Here is a 20,583-nt window from a genome sequence, read left to right as displayed (position 1 = left end):
GTGCTTGCTGTTTCCTAAGGCTGGAAAACTCTCCTTCTAAATACCCATGTAGCCACATGACTCATTCCCTCGACTCCTTGAGTCTTTGTTCAAAGATTACCTTCTTGGGCACCTGGGTGGCTCAGTCGGTTAAGCATCTGCCTTTGGCTCAGGTCATGATCCCGGACTTCTGGGATGGAGCCCTGCTCAGCGTGAAGTCTGCTTCTCCCTCTGCCCTGCCCCTTGCTCATGCTCTCCTCTCTCAAAACAACAAACAAACAAACAAATAAATTCTTTAAAAAAAAGTCCTACCAAAAAAAGATTACCATCTTAGTGAACTGTAAACCATTTCACTTAAAATTGAACACACCACTGCAGATCCCATCCTGCCTATTCCTTTTTGCCTTGTTTCCTCTCATAGGACTAACTAATCAGTATCTAGCACATAATTTAGTTATATTTCTTTACATATGTGTTTGGTACATTGTCTTTGTTCCCAATAGAGTGTAAGTTCCATGAGGTAGGGAGTTTCTTACCTGTTTGGTTTACTGATATGTGACAAGTGCCTAGCGGCATAGTGCCTGGCACATAGTAGGGCTTACTAAATATTTGTTGAATGAATGGATGGCCAGCTGTCGACTCCACACAACGACCCACCATTAAAAACCTGTTGACCAAGCAAAGCTGATTATTGCTTATTGCAGCAGTGGAAACACCACCTGATAGACTCAAAGGGAAAGGTAAGGCGAGACATTTGGAGTCATGGAGTCTATGCTTTCATGACTTAAAGTATTTTTTCAAGGCAGGGAATGCATTGGGGTTGAGCAAAATTCCTGACATAATAGTTTAGGATTGGGGGACATGGCAAGGTGAGGATCTTCAGGTATGTTTTTATGAGGGAAATGTTGTTCTGATAAGTGACTTAGTGGTTCCAGTGAACTACTGTTTTCTTGATAAGACAGCTGTTTGCCCAGGTAGCAAACCACCCAGCTAACTTGGTTTACAACAATTATTTGAAGCACACAGGAAAGTTAATAGTTTACAATCTTGTCTTCTGTTAAGTTTCTGTTGATGCAGGAGGTCTCAGCTCTCAACATCAATTAGTGTGTACACCTCAGTGGATTCAAGCATATTTAGCCTTGGTACCTTTTTTGGAAACAGAATCTTGCCATATAAGTCTAGTTCACAAGGGATCCCTGGGTGGCTCAGTGGTTTAGCGCCTGCCTTTGGGCCGGGGCGTGGTCCTGGAGTCCCGGGATCGAGTCCCGGGATCGAGTCCCGGGTCGGGCTCCTGGCATGGAACTTGGTTTTCCCTCTGCTGTGTCTTCTCTGCCTCTCTCTTTCTCTCTCTCTCTCTCTCTCTCTCTCTCTCTCTCTCTCTCTCTCTCACACACACACACACACACACACACACACACACAGAATGGAAATATAATGGAACTGCTTTGGTGGAACTGGATAAGCCTAGAATCTGGGGCCCTTGCTACTCCTGACCTCAGCAAAATTTGAAAAGCCTCTAAATAACTTCTGCTTCCTGGTATTTATGATCCTATGGTCCTCTCTCTGTGAGCGTGAGCTGGACCTAGTGACTCGATCCTAATGAGTAGAACATGGCAATAATGATGGGATGTCACTTCTGAGATTAGAAAACAAAAAGACTGACTTCTGCCTTGCTCCCTTTCTGTCTCTTGCTAGCCAGCTCTGAGGGAAGCTGCCATCATATTATGCCCTGCGGAGAGGCCCATGTGGTAAGCAATTGATGTCTCCAGCCAACAGCCAGTGACAGCCTGCCACCAGACACGTGAGTGAGCTTGGAAGTAGGTCTCCTCCTACCTGGGCTCTGAGATGACTGCTTGATCATATCTTGATTACAGCCTGGAGAGAGACCTGAGTCAGAATCACTCAGTTAAGCCATCCTTGGATTCCTGACCCATAGAACTGTGAGATAATAAATGTTGGTTTAAGTTGCTAAATTCTGGAATACTTTCTCACACAGCAATAGATAGCTAATAGAGGGTGTGTGTGCACGCGCGCATGCGTATGCGTCTCTGTGTGTGTGTGTGTGTGTGTGTGTGTGTGTGTGGAGGGGGGGCTTCTGAGGTGATATCAGGATATTTTATCTAGCAGCATATATACCACAAGACTTCACATATAATGTGTTTCCTTTAGAGAATTTGTCATGACCCTGGGTGTGCCCTCTGGTTTGGAAACTCAGAAACAGTTTTGTCAGCTCAGCAAAACAGATTCATCTTTAGTCAGATTTACATGAACTGGGTTTATAGGACTTATATGACAACACCAAATGCTAGTTATTAATTTATAATGAGACAAAACGTAATCATTCTGGCCAGCAAAACAGAACACTTATGTTTCTCTGCCAAGCACTTTCCCTGAAGGCAAAATTCAATGTCAAATAAGAATGAGTGAGTTGCTTGATAAACACAGAACAATGGAAGTTAAGCATAGGTTTCAAATGTTTGGTGGCAGTAGTCTAAAGGGATCACCTCATGTTAGGGATAATTTCATCAGTGGAACCAGACAAAACTCCAAAACTGTTGGTTAAAACCCCAAGAGGAACTCATCAATGGGCCTGGAATTTCCCCAAATCACTTGGTGAAAGCTTCTTCCTTTTGTGGGCAATGACTGACCAATATCTTGGCTGGGCAATGACTGGCCAATAGACCGGTTTTCTATTGGTTTCTATTGGTTTTCATGATGACCAACCCTTCTCCAAAAGGAAAGATTTTTTTCTTTGGATGAGTTAATACATGGATTAGCTTATAGTCTCTTCTTGTTGGTGTAGAAGTTGTTTTTCATCTTTAAAGTAAGTTTAATGCTAATTATATTAATATATTGTAATCCAGACATCTATTTAAGAACTTTATTTATGGATTGTCTGAATTTAATCTATACAGCAACAAAGTGAGGTAGGTATACCAATATCCTAGTACCAAGAAGGGAACTAAGGCAGAGAGAAGATACTGAAAATCTCACAGCTAATGCATGTGATAACATTGTTTTGCCTGAATTTGCTTCAGATTGATTTCCTAAAAATGTTTTCCTATCTCCTTTGCCCTACACCGATGATTCTCAAACTTGAACAATCCTCAGACTTACATGGAAGATTCCTTAAAGAATAGAATGCTGACCTCCACCCCCAGAGTTTATGATTCATTAGATTTGGGGGGCCTGGTAATCTGCATTTTTAACATGCTCCTGATGCTGTTGATCCAGGGATCACATTCTGAAACCTTTTTTTTTTAAATTTTTTTTTTTAGGTTAGCAATATCACTCTTTTGGAGTAGTTTCTTGCTTCCTATTCATTTTGTAAGTGCAACTAGAGTGATCTTCCTAAATTTACTTGGAAATATTTATCAAGTGTCAGGCACTGTACAAGGCATAGAGGATGAAATAATGAGCAATAACCTGAAGTAGGGTAATTGCCTGGAACAGTTTCTTTTCTTGGCTGAATACCATACAATGTTGTTCATGCTCTTCTCTCTGAGTATAAAATATAAAAGTAGTATAACTGAAGTTCCCACAAAATGGTTTGGCAGCTCTGTGCCCTTTGATTTTGCTCTGTGTAGTTCTTTGGTGGAATAATTAAAACTACAGCTTGTTCTTCATGCTAAGATAATGTCAGAGTGAACTGATGGATTTTTGGGTAAGCAGGAATATGGGAGGAGATGATAAGTTTCTTCGGACTCATTCTTCTAGTTTTGTAAAACTCTACAAAATCATTTTTTCATCCTTAAAAGGGCGGTACATCAGGAATGACTTGGAAATGTTCACAAAGTCCTGCCCTCCTCCTTTGAAGGTCTTACCTTTTCTTTCTCTGCTCTCACCTCATAGGTCCCGCCCCAGCAAGAGTGATGATCAAGCTGTTCTGGGCTTAGCTAGCCCAGGAAAATCATCACCACTACCAGTCACAATTATCTAAGTCTCTGCTCCCTTTTCCCTCTTCTCTTAAAGGTTTGAAGTCTCCTTTTTGGATGGGCAGAAAAAGTCTAAATTTAGCTGATCTGACACTTTGGTAGTGTAATTCCTTGTTATTACGGGACAAATTCTGTTCTAATCAAGAAAGCTGGAATTAAAATAGCACTGTCTCTCCACATGGCACCTTAAATTCTGTCCTTGAAACACGGCCCTCTTTCTCAGGCTGATGTAACAGCTCATGTATCTTCAGGATGGCCCAATAGAGTACATGGGGGCGGGGGCGGGGGCGGGGGTGGGGGTGGGGGTGGGGCAAGCTACAGAGGCTATTTCTTTTGTTTTGTTTTTGTGGAGTTGTTTTTGTTTTGGCCATTTGATTTTTATTCCAGGGTCAACAGGGAACTATGGAAGGCTTTAAACTGGGCAATGATAAGGATGAGGTATGTATGTCTGAGCCATCTTTTGGGTCGCTGCTTGGAGAACTGGACGGATTTGGAGGCAGGAAAACCACTTGCACAAGAATACAGGTGCGGTGGTTTGCAGTGATCCCGAGGAGAAAGGACGGTGACCCGGATTCGAGATACGGATGATGGGATGAGAAAGGATAAGGATTCTTGAAATATTTTATGGTGCCAGGGGTAGTTCTAGGAACTTTACCTAGGGAGAGACAGGGAGACATCAGGGAGATTTTCTGGGCGAAGCAACAGGTTGGAGGCTGAAGCCATTGCTCGGACAGCCGGTAGAGGGGAGGCGGCTTGGAGGCGGCTTGGAGGCGGCTTGGAGGCGAGCACAGGGAGCAAGAGATGGCCTAGTCCATGCACTCGTGCACGAGCAGAATGCTGGGACTAGACAATAATCGAATAATCACGCAAGCAATCACAAATTAAATTAAAATAAAAACTGAACTGCAGATGATATCCTAGGTGCTAATGGGAGGTACCTAGTAAGAGTAAGAGCCTATAATGGGCTTTTGAAGTAGCGAAGCCTGAGAAGGTGAAGACAGAATTGATTCAAAGAGAGAGAGAAGCTTTCCAGGCTAGAGAACACCCCCAAGGAGGGTTGAAACTTGGTACATCCTGGGGAACTAGAGAAATACGCCCTTTCCCTACAATACTTAGGCCGAGGTTGGGGTTAATGGGGAGAGCGGTGAGGAAAAAGTAGGGGTGGGGTGGGGTGGGGTGGGGTGGGGTGGAGGGAGAAAGGTCTTAGATATTTTGTCCCGTAACAGCTGCCATCAACGTCAGGTAGCCGCGACCTCGCCGCACTGGTTACTGGGAGTTGTAGTCCTGCCCGCTAGCGAGCAGGCATGGCGGCCTCCATTGCGGGAGCCTGTGGGGCCGCAGCGGGCCTGTGCCGAGGCTTCCGAGCCGCCGGGGCGCTGCTCCCCGCGCCAGCCTCCATCGCCTGGCGTAAGTGGAGTGGGGCTTGCAAGCTGGGGCGAAGGAGCTCGGGGCCAGGCTGGAGGGAGGCGAGCCTAGAAGTCGGGGGCGGCCCCCGCGGGACCGCGAGTTGGGGCAGGTGGCAGGGCGCCGCGGGAGCTCGGGGCGAGCCCTGTTGATGTCTGTCGCCCGCTTCCCGCAGGGGCCCGCGTGGGGCCGGGCCGGCCGCAGAGCACGGGGCCTTCTGAGCCCGGCGCGTTCAAGCCGCCGCCGAAACCGGTCATCGTGGACCGGCGCCGGGCCCCGCGTCAGGAGAGGAGGTGAGGCCCGAGTGCGGGCGCGGGTCCCGGGACGCTCGCGGGGTCTGTGCGCCCGCGGGCTGCCTGTGGCGGGGGCTCGGCCTCCCCAGAGCCGCGGGGCGGGCGCTCGGCCTGCTCGAGCCTGTGGGCAGGACTCCCGAGGCGCGTGCGCCGGGCGCCGCGGGCTCCGCGGTCTTCCTCGTTTGTCCCAAGCCCGCAGAAATCTCAGGTGTCGTAAGGGTATTGGGATAACTGGAGCACAAGACCCGGCCCTTAGGAGCCTAACAAAGTGTTGAGGCGTGAAACACCCCGCTCTTTGGCATTTTTCAAATCGTCCGGGAAAAACAAAAACCACATGTACGTGTGGAGCAGAAATGTCAAAACGTTGGCAGTTGGTGAAACAAAGTGAAGTATATGTGGGTGTTCGTGCTGTTGCTATTTCAATTTTTTTGGCGGCTCTTAAAAAAATCTCCGGGGAGGAAACCGCGTGTTGGAGATCGTCGTCCTCAAAAGACGCGACCCCTGGTGCCCGGGGGACGCGGCTGGTCAGCTTCGGGCTTCCGCCCGAAGTCCAGGTCCCGAGCTCAGCGTTGCGGGATCCCGCCGCGCGGGGGCGCCCCGCTCAGCCAGGCGTCTGCGTCTCCCCGTCCCGCTGCCCCTCCCGCAGCTCATGCTCCGTCTCGCTCTCCTCTCAAATAAGTAGAATCTTAAAAAAGAAAAAAAAAAAGACGTGAGCCCTGATTGAGCTGTGGGCTGGATCCACCGCCTCACCCCCTCCCCTGCCCCTTGGAAGGTGGGTCCTGCTTGCCTTTCCTGCTCGCAGACGCCGCTCTAAAGACAGAGCTTGGAGATGACCGTGTCGTACTGAGAACACACACGTGGTACATGTGACTGAGCCCACTTAGTCTTTATGAGTTTTTAGGATTTGGCAGTGCGTATGGGGATGCCTTCGTCTTGCTGCCGCCCAAGACGAGCCTGTATGTAAGTTCACTCTGCTGTCGTTGAAACTGCCACCCGCCCACCTACACTGACCTGCTGCTTTCCTGGGTTATCTGCTTGCCCTTAAGAATATGGGGTCCAGGGGGGACCCCTGGGTGGCGCAGCGGTTTGGCGCCTGCCTTTGGCCCAGGGCGCGATCCTGGGGTCCCGGGATCGACTCCCGCGTCGGGCTCCCGGTGCATGGAGCCTGCTTCTCCCTCTGCCTGTGTCTCTGCCTCTCTCTCTCTCGCTCTATGTCTATCGTAAATAAATAAATAAATCTTTAAAAAAATAATATGGGGCCCAGTTTCAGAGTACACCTGGGAAGCTCCTGAGAGACTGGTGAATCAACATGAAGGAGGAGGAGGAAACTCAAAGGGATAATCCCTACCAAATTTAATGAATTGCGCCATAGTAATTAACTGTTGGCGGGGTACACTGGAGCTCCAAGTATATTGAAAATTTTATTTCTTGGGACGGGTAATAAGGACGTGAATTTTCACTGAAATGTCATTTATGCTTTTAAAGAAGTGAGCTTAGAGAAGTTAAAGAAGCAGTTACTAATTTCTAGATTTACATTTTTCCAGTGTCATTTATTTTAACACAGACAACTCAGTGCGAGGCTTGTGGTTTATGGCCATATGCATTGTAGTCTGACAGACATGACTACATTTAAATCTTGACTTGAGGGCACCTGGGTGGCTCAGTGTTTGAGCATCTGCCTCTGACTCAGGGCATGATCCCGGGGTCCTGGGATCGAGTCTCGCACTGAGATCCCCACAGGGAGCCTCCTTCTCCATCTGCCTGTGTCTCTGCCTTTCTGTGTCTCTCATGAATAAATAAATAAAATCTTAAAAAAAAAAATCTTGACTTGGTAAGTTTATAGCTAATATAACAATAGGTCAGTTACTTACCTTCTTTAAGCTTCATTTTTATGTGTGAAAAGATGATGATGACCCCATACCCACCTGCTCATTGTAAGGATTAATTTATGCTCTCGGTTTTCATAAACCCTTAACACAGTGCCAGGTGAGTACTCGGGAACTTAACTGTTTTCATGAGCATTGACAACAATTTTGCAAGTAAATAATTGACTTTTCTTTAGAGAAGAAAGAATAAAACATGTCAACATAGTCTTTCATTGTTTTGGTAAAAACAACAGTTTTTCCTTTAAAGGTTGCCTTAAATTTTTTTGTTTATGTTTTTCACAGGTTCTTGAGTCCTGAATTTATTCCTCCAAGGGGAAGAACAAATCCTCTGAAGTTTCAAATAGAAAGAAAAGATATGTTAGAAAGGAGAAAAATACTCCATATTCCAGAGTTCTACGTGGGTCAGTAAGAGCTGGATGCTTTTATTAGTGGTGGGAGGGGTTCATTTTCTTTTCTTGGAGAAGACTGTTTTCCACATATCTATGTTTTGCCCAGATGAGGTATTTCTTCCTAACATATTAAAATATTTAGGAAGTTATGAGGTTACCTAGAAATGTTGTTTGTGTGTCATGTAAAAGTTCACTTATCTTCTGAATTTCTAGGAAGCATACTTCGTGTTACTACAGCTGACCTGTACGCCAATGGGAAAGCCAGCCAGTTTCTGGGGATCTGTATCCAGAGATCAGGAGCAGGCCTTGGAGCTACTTTTATCCTTAGAAATACTATTGAAGGACAAGGTAGGTTTCACTTCATTAGTTTGATTTTCTGGAACATGTTCTCTCAGGATTCCATCTTGTGTTCTGCATCCTCGGATAAGACATCGGGAGCTGCCGTGGGGTCTGTGGCCTAAGAATGGTGGGAGAATTGAAGCTACTGGATAAACGGTCGATGCAGTGTTCCCATGAGGGTGGCTGTAGTATGGCCTGCCACCATTAGACTTTCCAGCCTCTGGCAGCATCACAGGAGGAGACAAGAAACTGTAAGCAGTGTGGGACATTCATTTTTGGAGTAAACGACCCATGAGAACATTAAGATAAACATAATGATGTCTGTGTGAGTCACCTTTTCCTAAAATGAATGCCCCCATTTCGCTTTATATTATGACAGTCATCATAATAATCACTGTTTGATAAGAATCAGAGGAATCTTTAAAAAGGCAAAATTTGTTTGTTATGCCTAGTAAGAAAGAGGCCCAAGTGGCAAAATTCTAAAAATGGCAGGACAGTAAAGTTTTCATACTTAGAAAGTTGTGTGCTTCACAATCCCCGACAGTGCAGTATTATATTCAAAGACATTGAACAGTGAGAACAGTGACTGTCTTCCTTATTGGGTCGTCACCTGCGTCACCCTGCGTGGAGGGCTCAGCAGGACTTGACTGGTTGCAGAAATGTGTGCCTTTGATCAGGCCATGTGCTTGGAGAAGTCTTGTGACAGAAAGACGTGACCACAGGTGTGAGTTAGATGGACTTTGGTTTGATTTTCTTTCTTTCTTAAAATTGAGATAATAATAGTTTCTACCTTCCAGGGTTGTGGTCAGCTGTGTTTGATACTATATAGGAAGTACTAGACACTGAATACTCCGAAGGTGTTCATTTCCTATTGCCCTTCTCTAAAGTACTTTCAGGGACAGGTGGGGGCAGGGAGAAAGCAAAAACAACAAAATAAAGTATTTTTGACTTTTGCAACCTGCCTTGACCTTCCGCATGGGTACACCTTTGATGTTCTTTTTAGCCTATTGGCTTTAAATAGCATCCATCTGATGGTAACTTCCACATCTGTGCCTCGAGAATTGACCTTTTCCAAGTTGCAGATTTGCACTTATAACTACCTCTTCAACTTTCCAATTGGATGTCTTTTAGGCATAGGACAAGCTCAGGGGGCACCTGGGTGGCTCAGGTTAAAATAAACATCTGCCTTTGGCTCAGGTCATGATCCTGGGGTCCTTGGACTGAGCCCCGCATCGGGCTCCATGCTCCACGAGGGGCCTGCTTCTCCCTCTCCCTCTGCTGCTGCTCCCCTCTGCTTGTGCTCAATTTCTCTCTCTCTCTCTGTCTCTCTCTCTCTCTCTGTCAAATAAATACTTTTTTTTTTTTTTAAAGTTCAGAATAGAATCCTGTTTCCCCTCACAATGTGCTGCTCTCAGATTTTTCTACATCCATAAATGGCACCACTGTCCACTTAGGAGCGATTTTTAATTACTGTCTTTCCCACATCTAGTCAATCAGTTTTTCTTGGCATAATCTTCAAAAAAACATATCCCAGTTTGGCTTGTTTCTCCATCTCCAGGGCTACCACTCTTGTCCATGCCACCACTGCCCCCTGTCGGCAACCGTGTTATCTCTGGTTTCCTTTCCTGGCCCACTAACAAAATTGTTCCAGCCAAAAGAATCTCTGTTTTTTTCCAATATGGCAAATTTGTTAAGACTGCAGGGCCGTTGCATTTACTGTTCTTTCTGCCTTGAGCATTCTTGGCTATTTATAGTATCCATTTATTTACTTACTTTTTAAGATTTTTATTTTTAAGTAATCTCTCCACCTAGCATAGGGCTCAAACCTATAACCCAGAGATCAAGAGTCGCATGCTCTACTGACTGAGCCAGCCCGGTGCCCCTCTAGTGTCAGTTTAAATCATCTTCTCAGAGAGGCTTTCCCTGACTATATACTACTTATTCCCCAGCCACAGTGTTATCACTCTGGTTGTCTTGACTGTATGAAATTACTTGAAATTAAGAATTGTAAATGAAATTATAGTGTGTTTATTTATTGTTTGTCATCTACTAGAATATAAGCTCTATGAGAGGAAAAGGATCTTAGCCTATTTTGAGTTTGCTATAGGTACAGTTCCTAAATCAGTACCTGGAACAGAAGAAGTATACAGTAAGTAATGGATTAAATAAATCCTGGCGTTAAATAGTAGATGTTAATGTTGATCATATATATTTGTATTTCTCATGGGATTATTTTTTTTTAAAATGGTTTTTTTTAATTATTTTTTTTTAATTTTTTTTTTATTATTTATTTATGATAGTCACAGAGAGAGAGAGAGAGAGAGAGAGAGAGAGAGAGGCAGAGGCAGAGGCAGAGACACAGGCAGAGGGAGAAGCAGGCTCCATGCACCGGGAGCCCGATGTGGGATTCGATCCCGGGTCTCCAGGATCGCGCCCTGGGCCAAAGGCAGGCGCCAAACCACTGCGCCACCCAGGGATCCCTTTTTTTTTTAATTATTTATGATAGTCACACACACAGAGAGAGAGGGGCAGAGACACAGGCAGAGGGAGAGGGAGAAGCAGGCTCCATGCACCGGGAGCCCAACGTGGGATTCGATCCCGGGTCTCCAGGATCGCGCCCTGGGCCAAAGGCAGGCGCTAAACCGCTGCGCCACCCAGGGATCCCTCTCATGGGATTATTTCAGGAAACCTGAGAGTGTACTCTTTCCCTTAAGTGTTTGATACTACAGACGATGTATCTTCAACTATTACTTGTAGCATCTTGAGGCATTTGGAGCTGTTCCTAGCTTGCTCCATATAGAAAGCCCCAGCATGTTTTAAAACCCAGGCCATCCTTAAGAGGGGCTTCTAAACCGAAGTTAGAACAAAATTTTATTTATTCTTTTTTTACATCATTAATCATGTCGCCCTTAATGTAGAAGGCCAAGTTTTATTTAAATAATTGGGATATAAATAAGAACACCACAGAGAAGAATTTTCTCAAACTGTCTCCAAGTTAATACTATCAGAAGTGAAGAGCTGTATGACTATAGAAGACATTTTTCTTTAGACTGTCATTCTAACTCATTATTTCACTTTTTAATCTACATGGACTCTAGTTTCTTTTTCTTTTAATAATCTTCATCTTAAAAATTACAGATTTACGTCACATTTCCTGTGTGTAGAACCCTTTGCTAGTTCCATTATGAAATAGTTTTTACTGTTGTATGAGGCATATGCATGCAGACATCTGGGTTTAGATTACAAGAATATATTTTCTCTTTTTAGGTGTTGAGATTTGCTTTGAACTTTATAATCCTCGAATCCAGGAGATCCAAGTGATCAAGTTAGAGAAACGACTGGATGATAGTTTGCTATACTTACGAGATGCCCTTCCCGAATATAGCACTTTTGATATGAATATGAAGCCAGTAGCACATGAACCTAGCCACGAAGTTCCTGTTAATCAGGTATAAGTTGTAGTTTTGGAACTGAAAGTTGTCTGTAGAATAAGAAAGAGTCATCGTAACAAAAACTTGTAGAATTTTTGCTTGTGACTGTCAGCCTAAAATTAACTAATTAATTAATTAATTAACTTATTTATTTATCTTCCATAGCTGAAAGTAAAAATGAAGCCTAAGCCCTGGTCCAAACGCTGGGAACGTCCAAAATTTAATATTAAAGGCATCAGATTTGATCTCTCTTTAACTGAAGAACAAATGAAAGAAGCTCAGAAATGGAGTCAGCCATGGCTTGAGTTTGATATGATGAGGACATATGATACTTCAAAAATTGAAGCTGCAATATGGGATGAAATTGAAGCATCAAAAAAGTCCTGATTCTGAGAATCAGTTTGGTTATTTGCAGAGGATATACTGACTCCCGGAGAATTTATTTAAAGACCAATTTAATTTCATATATGAGGACATAGTCATTAAATAACTAAACATTGATTTGTTTATGAGTACTGTTGTAAAAAAATAAAATTAGCATACCAGCTTATTACTTTAGAGTCAAATCATTACTGAAATATTCTTAAGTGAGCCTGGATTCTGAACATGGAAGAGGCACGATTTTTTTAAATTTGTGAAATAAATTATAAAGACAAAAAAAGTATGAAGAGTAATGATAAAGTGAACATTGATGTACCCACCTCAGGGTAAGAGGTAAAACATTTAGTAATCTCTAAGAAGGTCAAGAAATAGAACATTTACTAGGATTTGAGAAGACCCTTGTGTGTCTGCAATTACATCCCTCTCCCCTCCCAGATACAAGCACCGTCCTGACTTTATGTCAATCATTCCCTTGCTTTTCTTTTAGTTTATTACATACCTATCCATTCCAGAACAGCATATCTAGTTTTGGGAAACCTGTTGGCAGATATAAAAGGACAACATCATTATTACATGAAGCCTTCGGGGAGAGCGTTAAGTCTTTTGGTCACAGTCTGGCTGCATTTTCCCTGAGAGCTTACAAAAGTCACTTTGAGATGGCTAAAGTCATGAGAGTCCTGCTTCAATAGGGGGTCCGCCACAGGACAGCTGGTGGGACTATAGCATAGGTAATTGATGACTGGCGGAAATGTGGTTGGAGGGAGTAGCAAGCTCTCTATTTTCTGGTTTTTAGCTCATGATGAATCAAACTCCCTCTCATAGGACAGGTCAAAACAATACTTCTCTAGGACAATGTGAGTATCCTTGCTGATCCGTGTAGCTGAAGTGGAATGAAATTCTGGCATATAAATGACCTGGTACAAACCAGCCTCCAGGTAATGTGGGCTAGGCTTACGTGAGCATGCTGTTCCTTGGGTTATCAAGAGTCCAAGCACAGGTCTTAATGAGGGCACCCCTCAACTAGATCTACCCTCTGGTGCTTGGCTGCGTTGGGATTTGCATTCACATCTCTCCTGTGCTGATGTGTTTCCTGGATTCTTTTTTTTCCCCCCTTTTATTGGTTACTAACTTTTTCTGGAGCATACATTTTGGTAGCTTCTAGAGGAAGTATGTATGGAGGTAAATCTTTTGAGACCTATATGTCTATCATATTTGATATTTTGTAGAATTCTAGGTGGGAAGTCATTTTCCTTCAGAATTTTGAAGATACTGCCACACTGTCTTGTTTCCAGTTGTGTTGAAAAATCCAAAACAATTTTGATTTCTGTTCTTTGCATGTAACTTGAAAGCTTGTAGACAGTCTTGCTCCTCAAGGTAATGAAATTTCACAGTGACGTGCCTTGGAGTGGGTCTATATAGATTTATCCTGTATGTTGGGCATTTGATGAATCTTTTCAGTATGCTAACTTGTACCTTTCAGTTCCAGGGAAAGTTACTGTTCACTGATGCCTCCCTTCTGCTTCTCTCCTTTGGGAGCACTTATCTGGTTGTTGAATCTCTGGGACTCGATCTCTGTCCCTCCCTGCCCCAGCCCTATCTCTGTCTTTTAGCTCTTTAATTCAATCTTCCAACCTTTCTTTGCCCTCATATTTCTGAACTTGAAGATCCCTTTTTGATTTCTGAATGTTCCTTTTCTTATATAGTACTTTGTTCTTATTCTCTGTTCTTGCCTATGGATTTGTTCTGTGACCACAGAGTATATTCATGATAGTGTTTGTGTGTTGTTGTTTTGTTTTTGTTTTTTAGAAATTATTTTTCTGCAGGATCTGTTTTCTTCAAATTTCTTTTTTCTGTGTGTATTTTTTTCTTCCTGTTTCAGGCGTTACCAGGACATCTGGCAATTCTTGACTGTCTACTTCTGGTTGAAGAGTGGACTAAAAAGCTGAGTAGGAGCCTTGGACTTGCAAGAAGGGATTGTTTTCAGGGTTATTTGGGTGGACTTTTGTGGACTGTCCCACCCTCCGTGTGAATGTCTTGGTTTGGTCAGATTCTCCAGAGTAGAGGCTTCCAGTCACCTTCCTGGATGGTAAGGATCCATCTGCCAGTGTTGTGGGAACCTTAGCGGAAGATTCTGGCACTGTACGCGTAGCGTATATGGCCATCTTGTCCATCTTGTCTATCTTCCCCCCTCCCCACAACACATTTTTGGCTTGCTACCCACATAGTGCCTGAAGTGCAGAAAACCCTTTTCACTCTCTAGAGGATAAACTTCTGGACTTTTGCTGTTGTAGGGAGGGCCAGACAAGCAATGTGAGGAATAGGGGAAGGGATATTAGAGATGTAACTGCCAAATCGTTTTCATTAGGTTATTTTAACCACTGCCCTTAACTCCCTATTGCTGAGGCACTGGAACTGCTGACTGGATGGTTCTGAGGGGTGAATTAGGTTGATTCTCACCTTTCTCCGCGGGTCGCTTGCTTTGCCTTTCTTGAGCCTGCCAGTCAATACAGATGCTTTGTCAACTATGAAAATGGTGTTCTGAGTGTTTCTTGTCCTGTTCTCTCCTGTGGTTTTATGTCTCTTTCATATGAGAAGTGTTATGTGCTGCTTGCATCTTGTTCTGTTTTCTCCTTCCCTGTGGCTTTGTCTTTTTCCCTGTGGTATATTTTAGTGGTCATTTGAATCATTCATTTGACCTATATAGATTTCTTCTCCAAAAATTTTTAGATATTAATCTTTGGGGTTCTCAACATTCAGCGCATCCTTGATCTTTTTCGCTACTAGTTGTCCCATGGCCATCTGACTACTTTCAGAAAGCAGTGGATAACTTGCTGAGATAGCTTCTCATATAAAGTTTTAGCAAAGGTCTGTATTTTATATTTATCTTCTAACTTGTCAAAAGATAACCATTAAGGCTTGTTTAGTTATTACCTCAATAAACACACTTCGACCTTGATATAAGAGGAGATGAATGATACATTCCAAGATCCAAAGCGTAAATATGATCCGCTCATAAGTATATGTGCTCTTAACAGCACAGCGAGTCATGTTTTCCACTCTGTAAAATTATCTTTAAAATTTTTGTGAATTTTCCTCCAGAAACAAAGCAAATCCTAAGCTATTAAATGTGTACAGGATAAAAATTTTATTGTAAGATATATAGTATAACATTTGCCATTTTAACTATTTTTAAATGTGTGATTTTTGTGGCATTAATTACATTCACAGTGTCCTGCAGCCATCACCACTACCTCTTTTGCCTCACCCCAGACAGAAACTCTGTGACCATCAAGTAAAACTCTGTTCCCATCCCCCTCCTCCAACCTCCTGGTAAATCCCACTCTTTATTATTTTGTTCTAGATACTTCTTTTAAGTGGAATCACAATATTTGTACTTTGTTTTTGGCTTATTTTGCCTAATATGTTTTCAAGATTCACCCACTTTGTAACATACCAGAATTTCATTTCTTTTTTGGCTATATGATATTTTATCATGTAATAGACTTTTTTTTTTTTTAATCCATTCATCTGTTGATGAACACTTGGGTTATTTTCACCTTTTGGTTTTGGTGAATAATGCTGTAGAATGCTGACAGACATGTATCTCTTTGAGCTGCTACTTTCATTTTCTCTTTATATACCAGGTGTATATCCTGGAATATAATTTCTGGTTCATATGTAAATGTTCTTTCCAGTTTCTTCTTTAATCCATTGGTGCTGTTTAATTCCCACGTATTTGTGATTTTTCCACTTTTCCATTTGTTACTGATTCCTAGTGTCTTTCTATTACGGTTAGAGAAGATACTTTGTATGATTTCTTTTAAAATTTACTCAGAGTCTTGTAACCTAACATAGTCTGTCCTGCAGAGTCTTCCATGTGCACTTGAGAAAAATGTGTGTTGTGTTGTTGGATAGAGTGTTTTATGTATGCCTGCTAGGCCTGGTTGATATATAACATTAAGTCTTCTTTTTCCATATTAGTCTTCTCAGTGTCTTATCAATTTTTGACAGTGGAATATTGATATTTCCAACAATTACTATAGAACTGTCTAGTTTTCCCTTTAATTCTGTCAATGTCTATTGGATTTGGGGGGCCCTGTTTGGGGCACAAATTATTAAATTTTTGGTGAATTGACTTTTATCAATGTGTAATATCTTTTGTTTCTTTTAATAATTTTTTGTTTTCAGTCTATTTTGTCTGGTATTACTAAAGCCCCCTGTGCTCTTGTTCACTTGCTGTTTACATAGTGTATCTTTTTCAGGGGGCCTGCTGGCTTAGTAGAGCATGTGACTCTTTTTTTTTTTTTTTTTGAGCATGTGACTCTTGACATCAGACAAGAGAGGCTGCTGGTGTCCTACCAGTTTCCAGGCTTTGTTCACTTTTCTTCTGTTTTTTAATTCTAGTCCTCAGATTTGGTCATTGTAATTGCTCTGTCTTCAAGTTTGCTGGTTCTACTTTCTGTCTGCTCCAGTTAGCTATTGAATTCCACTAGTGAACTTTTATTTATTTTTTAAAAGATTTTATTTATTTATTCATGAGAGCTAGAGAGAGGCAGAGACACAGGCAGAGGGAGAAGCAAGCTCTATGCAGGGAGCCCGATGAGGGACTCGATCCTGGGACTCCAGTATCATGCACTGGGCCGAAGGCAGGCACATAACCTCTGAGCCACTCAGGGATCCTCACTAGTGAACTTTTAATTTCAATTTTCTATTTATGGCTTCAGAATTTGGTTTCTTTTTATAAATTTCTCTGTATTTATGGATATCCTCATTTTGTTCATATATCTCTTTTCTGATTTCTTCAATTGTTTGTCTGTGGTTCCATTTAGGTCTTTGAGCATATTTAAGAGAGTTGTTTTAAAGTTTTTGTCTAATTCTGATGCCTGTGGTTCTCTGGGGGATGTTTTCTGTTGTTTCTTTGAATGGCCATACTTTCCAGTGTCTTTTGAATGTCTTGTGACTTTTTTTGTTGTTGAAAACTGGACGTTTAAATATTATAACATGATTCTGGATATCAGATTTCCCTTCTCCAGAGTTTCCTTTATTATGATTATTGGACTGTAGTCCATTTGTTTACTGATATTTCCAAACTTTTTGGCAAAGAATCGATCCTTTATTGTGTTGATCACTGAAGTCTGTTTGTTAACTTGTATTTGGATACTATTTCCTGGAAAGCCAGGAACTAGAACAAATGCCTCTCCTAGTCTTTGCCAGTTGTCTCTTTTTCTGAGTTACTCCCTCAACACGTATCCAGGCTTGCACTAAGTCCAGCAGTCTGACTTGAAAAGCTTAAGATCTTCTCAGGTCTTTTCTGAGCATGCTTCTTGCCCTCAACATCTGTGTGGCTTTCTGTATTTCCCTGTATATGCTTTTGAATATTCTAATTTCCCAAAGTAACTCTCTTTTCCCCAGCTTTTTCTCCTAGACCTGAGGTGGTAAAACTGTAATTGTTATCTTTGCACCTAGGCCTTTGTGGATTGTTGGTTTGTCTTATGCCCATTTTGAGCAATGCCTGCTGCTTTTCTGGACTGAATTTCAAGTTAGGGAAGACAGATGACTGCTTTGGTTCAGTCCTCAGATACCAAAAGAGAGGCTAAAATAGAGATAAACCATAGTTTGTGAGTGAGGTCTGTTCTCTTCCCTCCAGAAATAGGGACCAAGGTCTAGCACTGAGTATAGGTGCCGTTTTCAAGACTGCTGCCACACCAAAAGGGCAAGTAAAGATGCCACAAAGCTTTCCTATCATTGTGTTTTTTTCCAGTTTTGTTGAAGTGTAGTTGACATCCAGCACTATGTAAGTTTAAGGTATACAGCATAGTAGGACTTTCATATATTGTGAATATATATTCATATAATTACCACAATAAATTTAATCCTTTCATACATATACCAAAAAAATAGGGAAAAATGGGTTTTTCCTTGTGATAAGTTTTAGCAGCATTTTCTCTCTTACCTGCAAATATGCCCTACTTCAGTGTTTATAGCCATTGTGTTGTACGTTATTACATCCCCAGTACTCATTAATCATGTAACTGGAAGCTTGTACATTTGACCACGTTCCTCAGATTTGCCCATCCCTCCCTACCCCCTGCCTTTGGTAACTATGAATCTGATCTCCTTATGAGTATTTGTTTTACTTCCACTTTTAAGTGAATACAGTATTTGTCTTTCTCTGATTTTTTTCACTTAGCATAATACTCTCAAAGTCCATCTATATTGTCACAAAAGGCAGGAATTCCTTTTCTGTGGTGAGTAATATTCTGTGTGTGTGTGTGTGTGTGTGTGTGTACACACATAACACAATTTCTTTATCCATTCATCTGCCAGTGGACACTTAGGTTGTTTTCCATGTCTTGGCAATTGTAAATAATGCTTCTGTGAATGTGGGGGGTGCAAGTAATTCTTTGGCAGTGGTTTTTGTTTCATTCAGATGTATGCCCAGAAGTGTAAATGCTGGATTTTATGGTAGTTCTATTTTTAATTTTTTGAGGAAACTCCATAATGTTTTTCACAGGGGCTGTACTAAGTTAAAAGCCTACCAACAGCGCACCAGGGTTCCCTTTTCTCCACATCCTCATGGACATTTGTTTTTCCATGTTCTTTTGATGATGCCATTCTGACAGCTCTTAGGTAGTGTCTCATTGTTTTGATTTGCATTTCCCTAATGATTAGTGATTTTGACTAATAATCGTTTTCCTGTACCTACTGGCCATTGTTATTTTTGCTTTGTGAAAAAATGTTTAGGGATTTTGCCTTTTTTTTTTTTTTTTTTTTTTAGGTTTTATTTATTCATGAGAGACACAGAGAGAGAGAGAGGCAGAGACACAGGCAGAGGGAGAAGCAGGCTCCATACAGGGAGCCCAATGCGGGACTCAATCCCGGGTCTCCAGGATCACGCCCTGGGCTGAAGGTGGCGCTAAACTGCTGAGCCACCCGGGCTGCCCTGTGTGTCTGTTTTTATGCCAGGACCATGCTGTTTTGATTGCCCTGGTTTTAAAATATAGCTTGGGAAGTCTGATGCCTCCCATTTTGTTCTCCTTTCTCAAGATTGCATTGTTTTTTTGGTGTCTTTTGTTGTCCATGTAAATTTAGGATTTTTTTTCCTCTAAAAAATGCCATTGGAATCTTGATGGCAATTGCATGTCATCTCTTGATGGTTTTGGGGAGTATGGGCATTTTAGCAATATTAATTTCTCCAATCCATGAATGTGAGATCCAGTTCCATTTATTTGTGTCTTCTTTGATTTCTTTCATCAATGTCTTATAGTTGTCAATGTAGAGAGTTTTCATGTTCTGGTTAAATTTATTAAACATTTTTATTGTTTTTTTATGCTACTGTAAATGGGATTGTTTTCTTCATTTATTTTCAGATAATCATTTTTACTCTGTAGAAACACTACTGATTTTTATATGTTAATTTTGTTTCCTGCAACTTCACTGAATTCATTGGTTAGATTTAACAGGTTTTGGGGGGAGACTTTAGGATTTTATACATATAAAGTCATGTCATTTGCAAATAAAGTCAATTTTGCTTCTTCTTTCCCAATCCTGATGCCTTTATTTCTTTTTCTTACCTGATTGCTCTGGCTAGGACTTCCAGTACTATGTTAAATAGGAGTTGTGAGAGTGGGCACACTTGTCTTGTTCCTAATCTTAGAGGGAAAGCTTCAACCTTTTACCATTGAATATGTTAGATGTTGACTTGTCATATATGGCTTTTGACTTGACAGTTTATAATGTGTCTCAATGTAGCTTTATTCAGATTGAACCTATTTGGTTGGGGTCTTTTGGTCTTCATGGATCTGGATGTCCAGACCTGGTGAGGCGGGATTCAGGAGCTACATTCAGCAGTGGGAAGGGCTCTTAACCGCTTCCCTGCAGGGTGGAGGAGCTCTAGCTCCAAGCAGCCTCCCAGGTGTTCCTGGTTAGTTCATCTACTAAGATGGGGCCAGAAGCTACTCAGCAGTGATAGGGCCTATGATCTAGCTCCCTGCCCAGACAAAGCAGGAACACCTGCTCTAAGCGTCCTCTCAAGTGTTTCTAGTCAGGCTTCCTGGTCAGGAGGGGCCAGGAGCCACACTCAGTGGTGTTTTAAATTAGCTTCTCTGCCTGGGTGGAGCAGGGGAATTAGTTTTCAGTTTGGACAAGTAGGCTGTGGTCTTGATTCAAGCCAACTTACACCCCAAGTTCTCTGGTTGAATGATGCCACTGGCTTTGCTCTGCTGGGTGGAGCAGGGGAATTAGTTTTCAGTTTGGACAAGTAGGCTGTGGTCTTGATTCAAGCCAACTTACACCCCAAGTTCTCTGGTTGAATGATGTCACTGGCTTTGCTCTGAGAATGATCAGTTCTGCCTGCTGTACTCTCTGCTCAAACACAGCTGGAATATGCAACTTCCATGTGTTCTGACCTGGCTTTTCTGGTAAGCTAAGAGTGGGGAGGACTCCAAGTAGGTAAATACAGTTTGTGAACTGGGAGCACTTAAGCCAAGACATGGAATGAAGCTCAGGTGTGTGCTGTTATTTTTAAAGTTTCAGTAATGTGTACG

At 42.2% G+C, this 20,583-nt stretch overlaps 1 protein-coding gene across 1 annotated transcript; it reads left to right on the top strand.

Moving 5' to 3' along the window:
* Positions 1–4,246: 4,246 nt before the first annotated feature.
* Positions 4,247–12,206, top strand: MRPL19 (mitochondrial ribosomal protein L19). The gene is made up of 7 exons (XM_055312636.1): positions 4,247–4,352; positions 5,141–5,321; positions 5,494–5,611; positions 7,780–7,898; positions 8,100–8,234; positions 11,493–11,674; positions 11,822–12,206. Exons 2-7 carry the CDS (start codon positions 5,219–5,221, stop codon positions 12,041–12,043), a joined length of 879 nt encoding a protein of 292 aa, XP_055168611.1. The 5' UTR covers positions 4,247–4,352; positions 5,141–5,218; the 3' UTR covers positions 12,044–12,206.
* Positions 12,207–20,583: the final 8,377 nt, after the last annotated feature.

The sequence above is a fragment of the Nyctereutes procyonoides genome, unplaced genomic scaffold, assembly GCF_905146905.1.
Source record: "Nyctereutes procyonoides isolate TBG_1078 unplaced genomic scaffold, NYPRO_anot_genome, whole genome shotgun sequence".
In the NCBI taxonomy this organism is placed as follows: Eukaryota; Metazoa; Chordata; class Mammalia; order Carnivora; family Canidae; genus Nyctereutes; species Nyctereutes procyonoides.
Note: the sequence above shows the minus strand (reverse complement) of the source record. Positions and strands in the feature narration are given on the sequence as shown.

Coding starts and splice junctions, on each gene's coding strand:
- MRPL19 (XM_055312636.1), top strand. CDS start 5,219: ATGGCGGCCTCCATTGCGGGAGCCTGTGGGGCCGCAGCGGGCCTGTGC. Junction 5,612..7,779: donor GCCCCGCGTCAGGAGAGGAG/GTGAGGCCCGAG, acceptor TGTTTTTCACAG/GTTCTTGAGTCCTGAATTTA. Junction 7,899..8,099: donor TATTCCAGAGTTCTACGTGG/GTCAGTAAGAGC, acceptor CTGAATTTCTAG/GAAGCATACTTCGTGTTACT.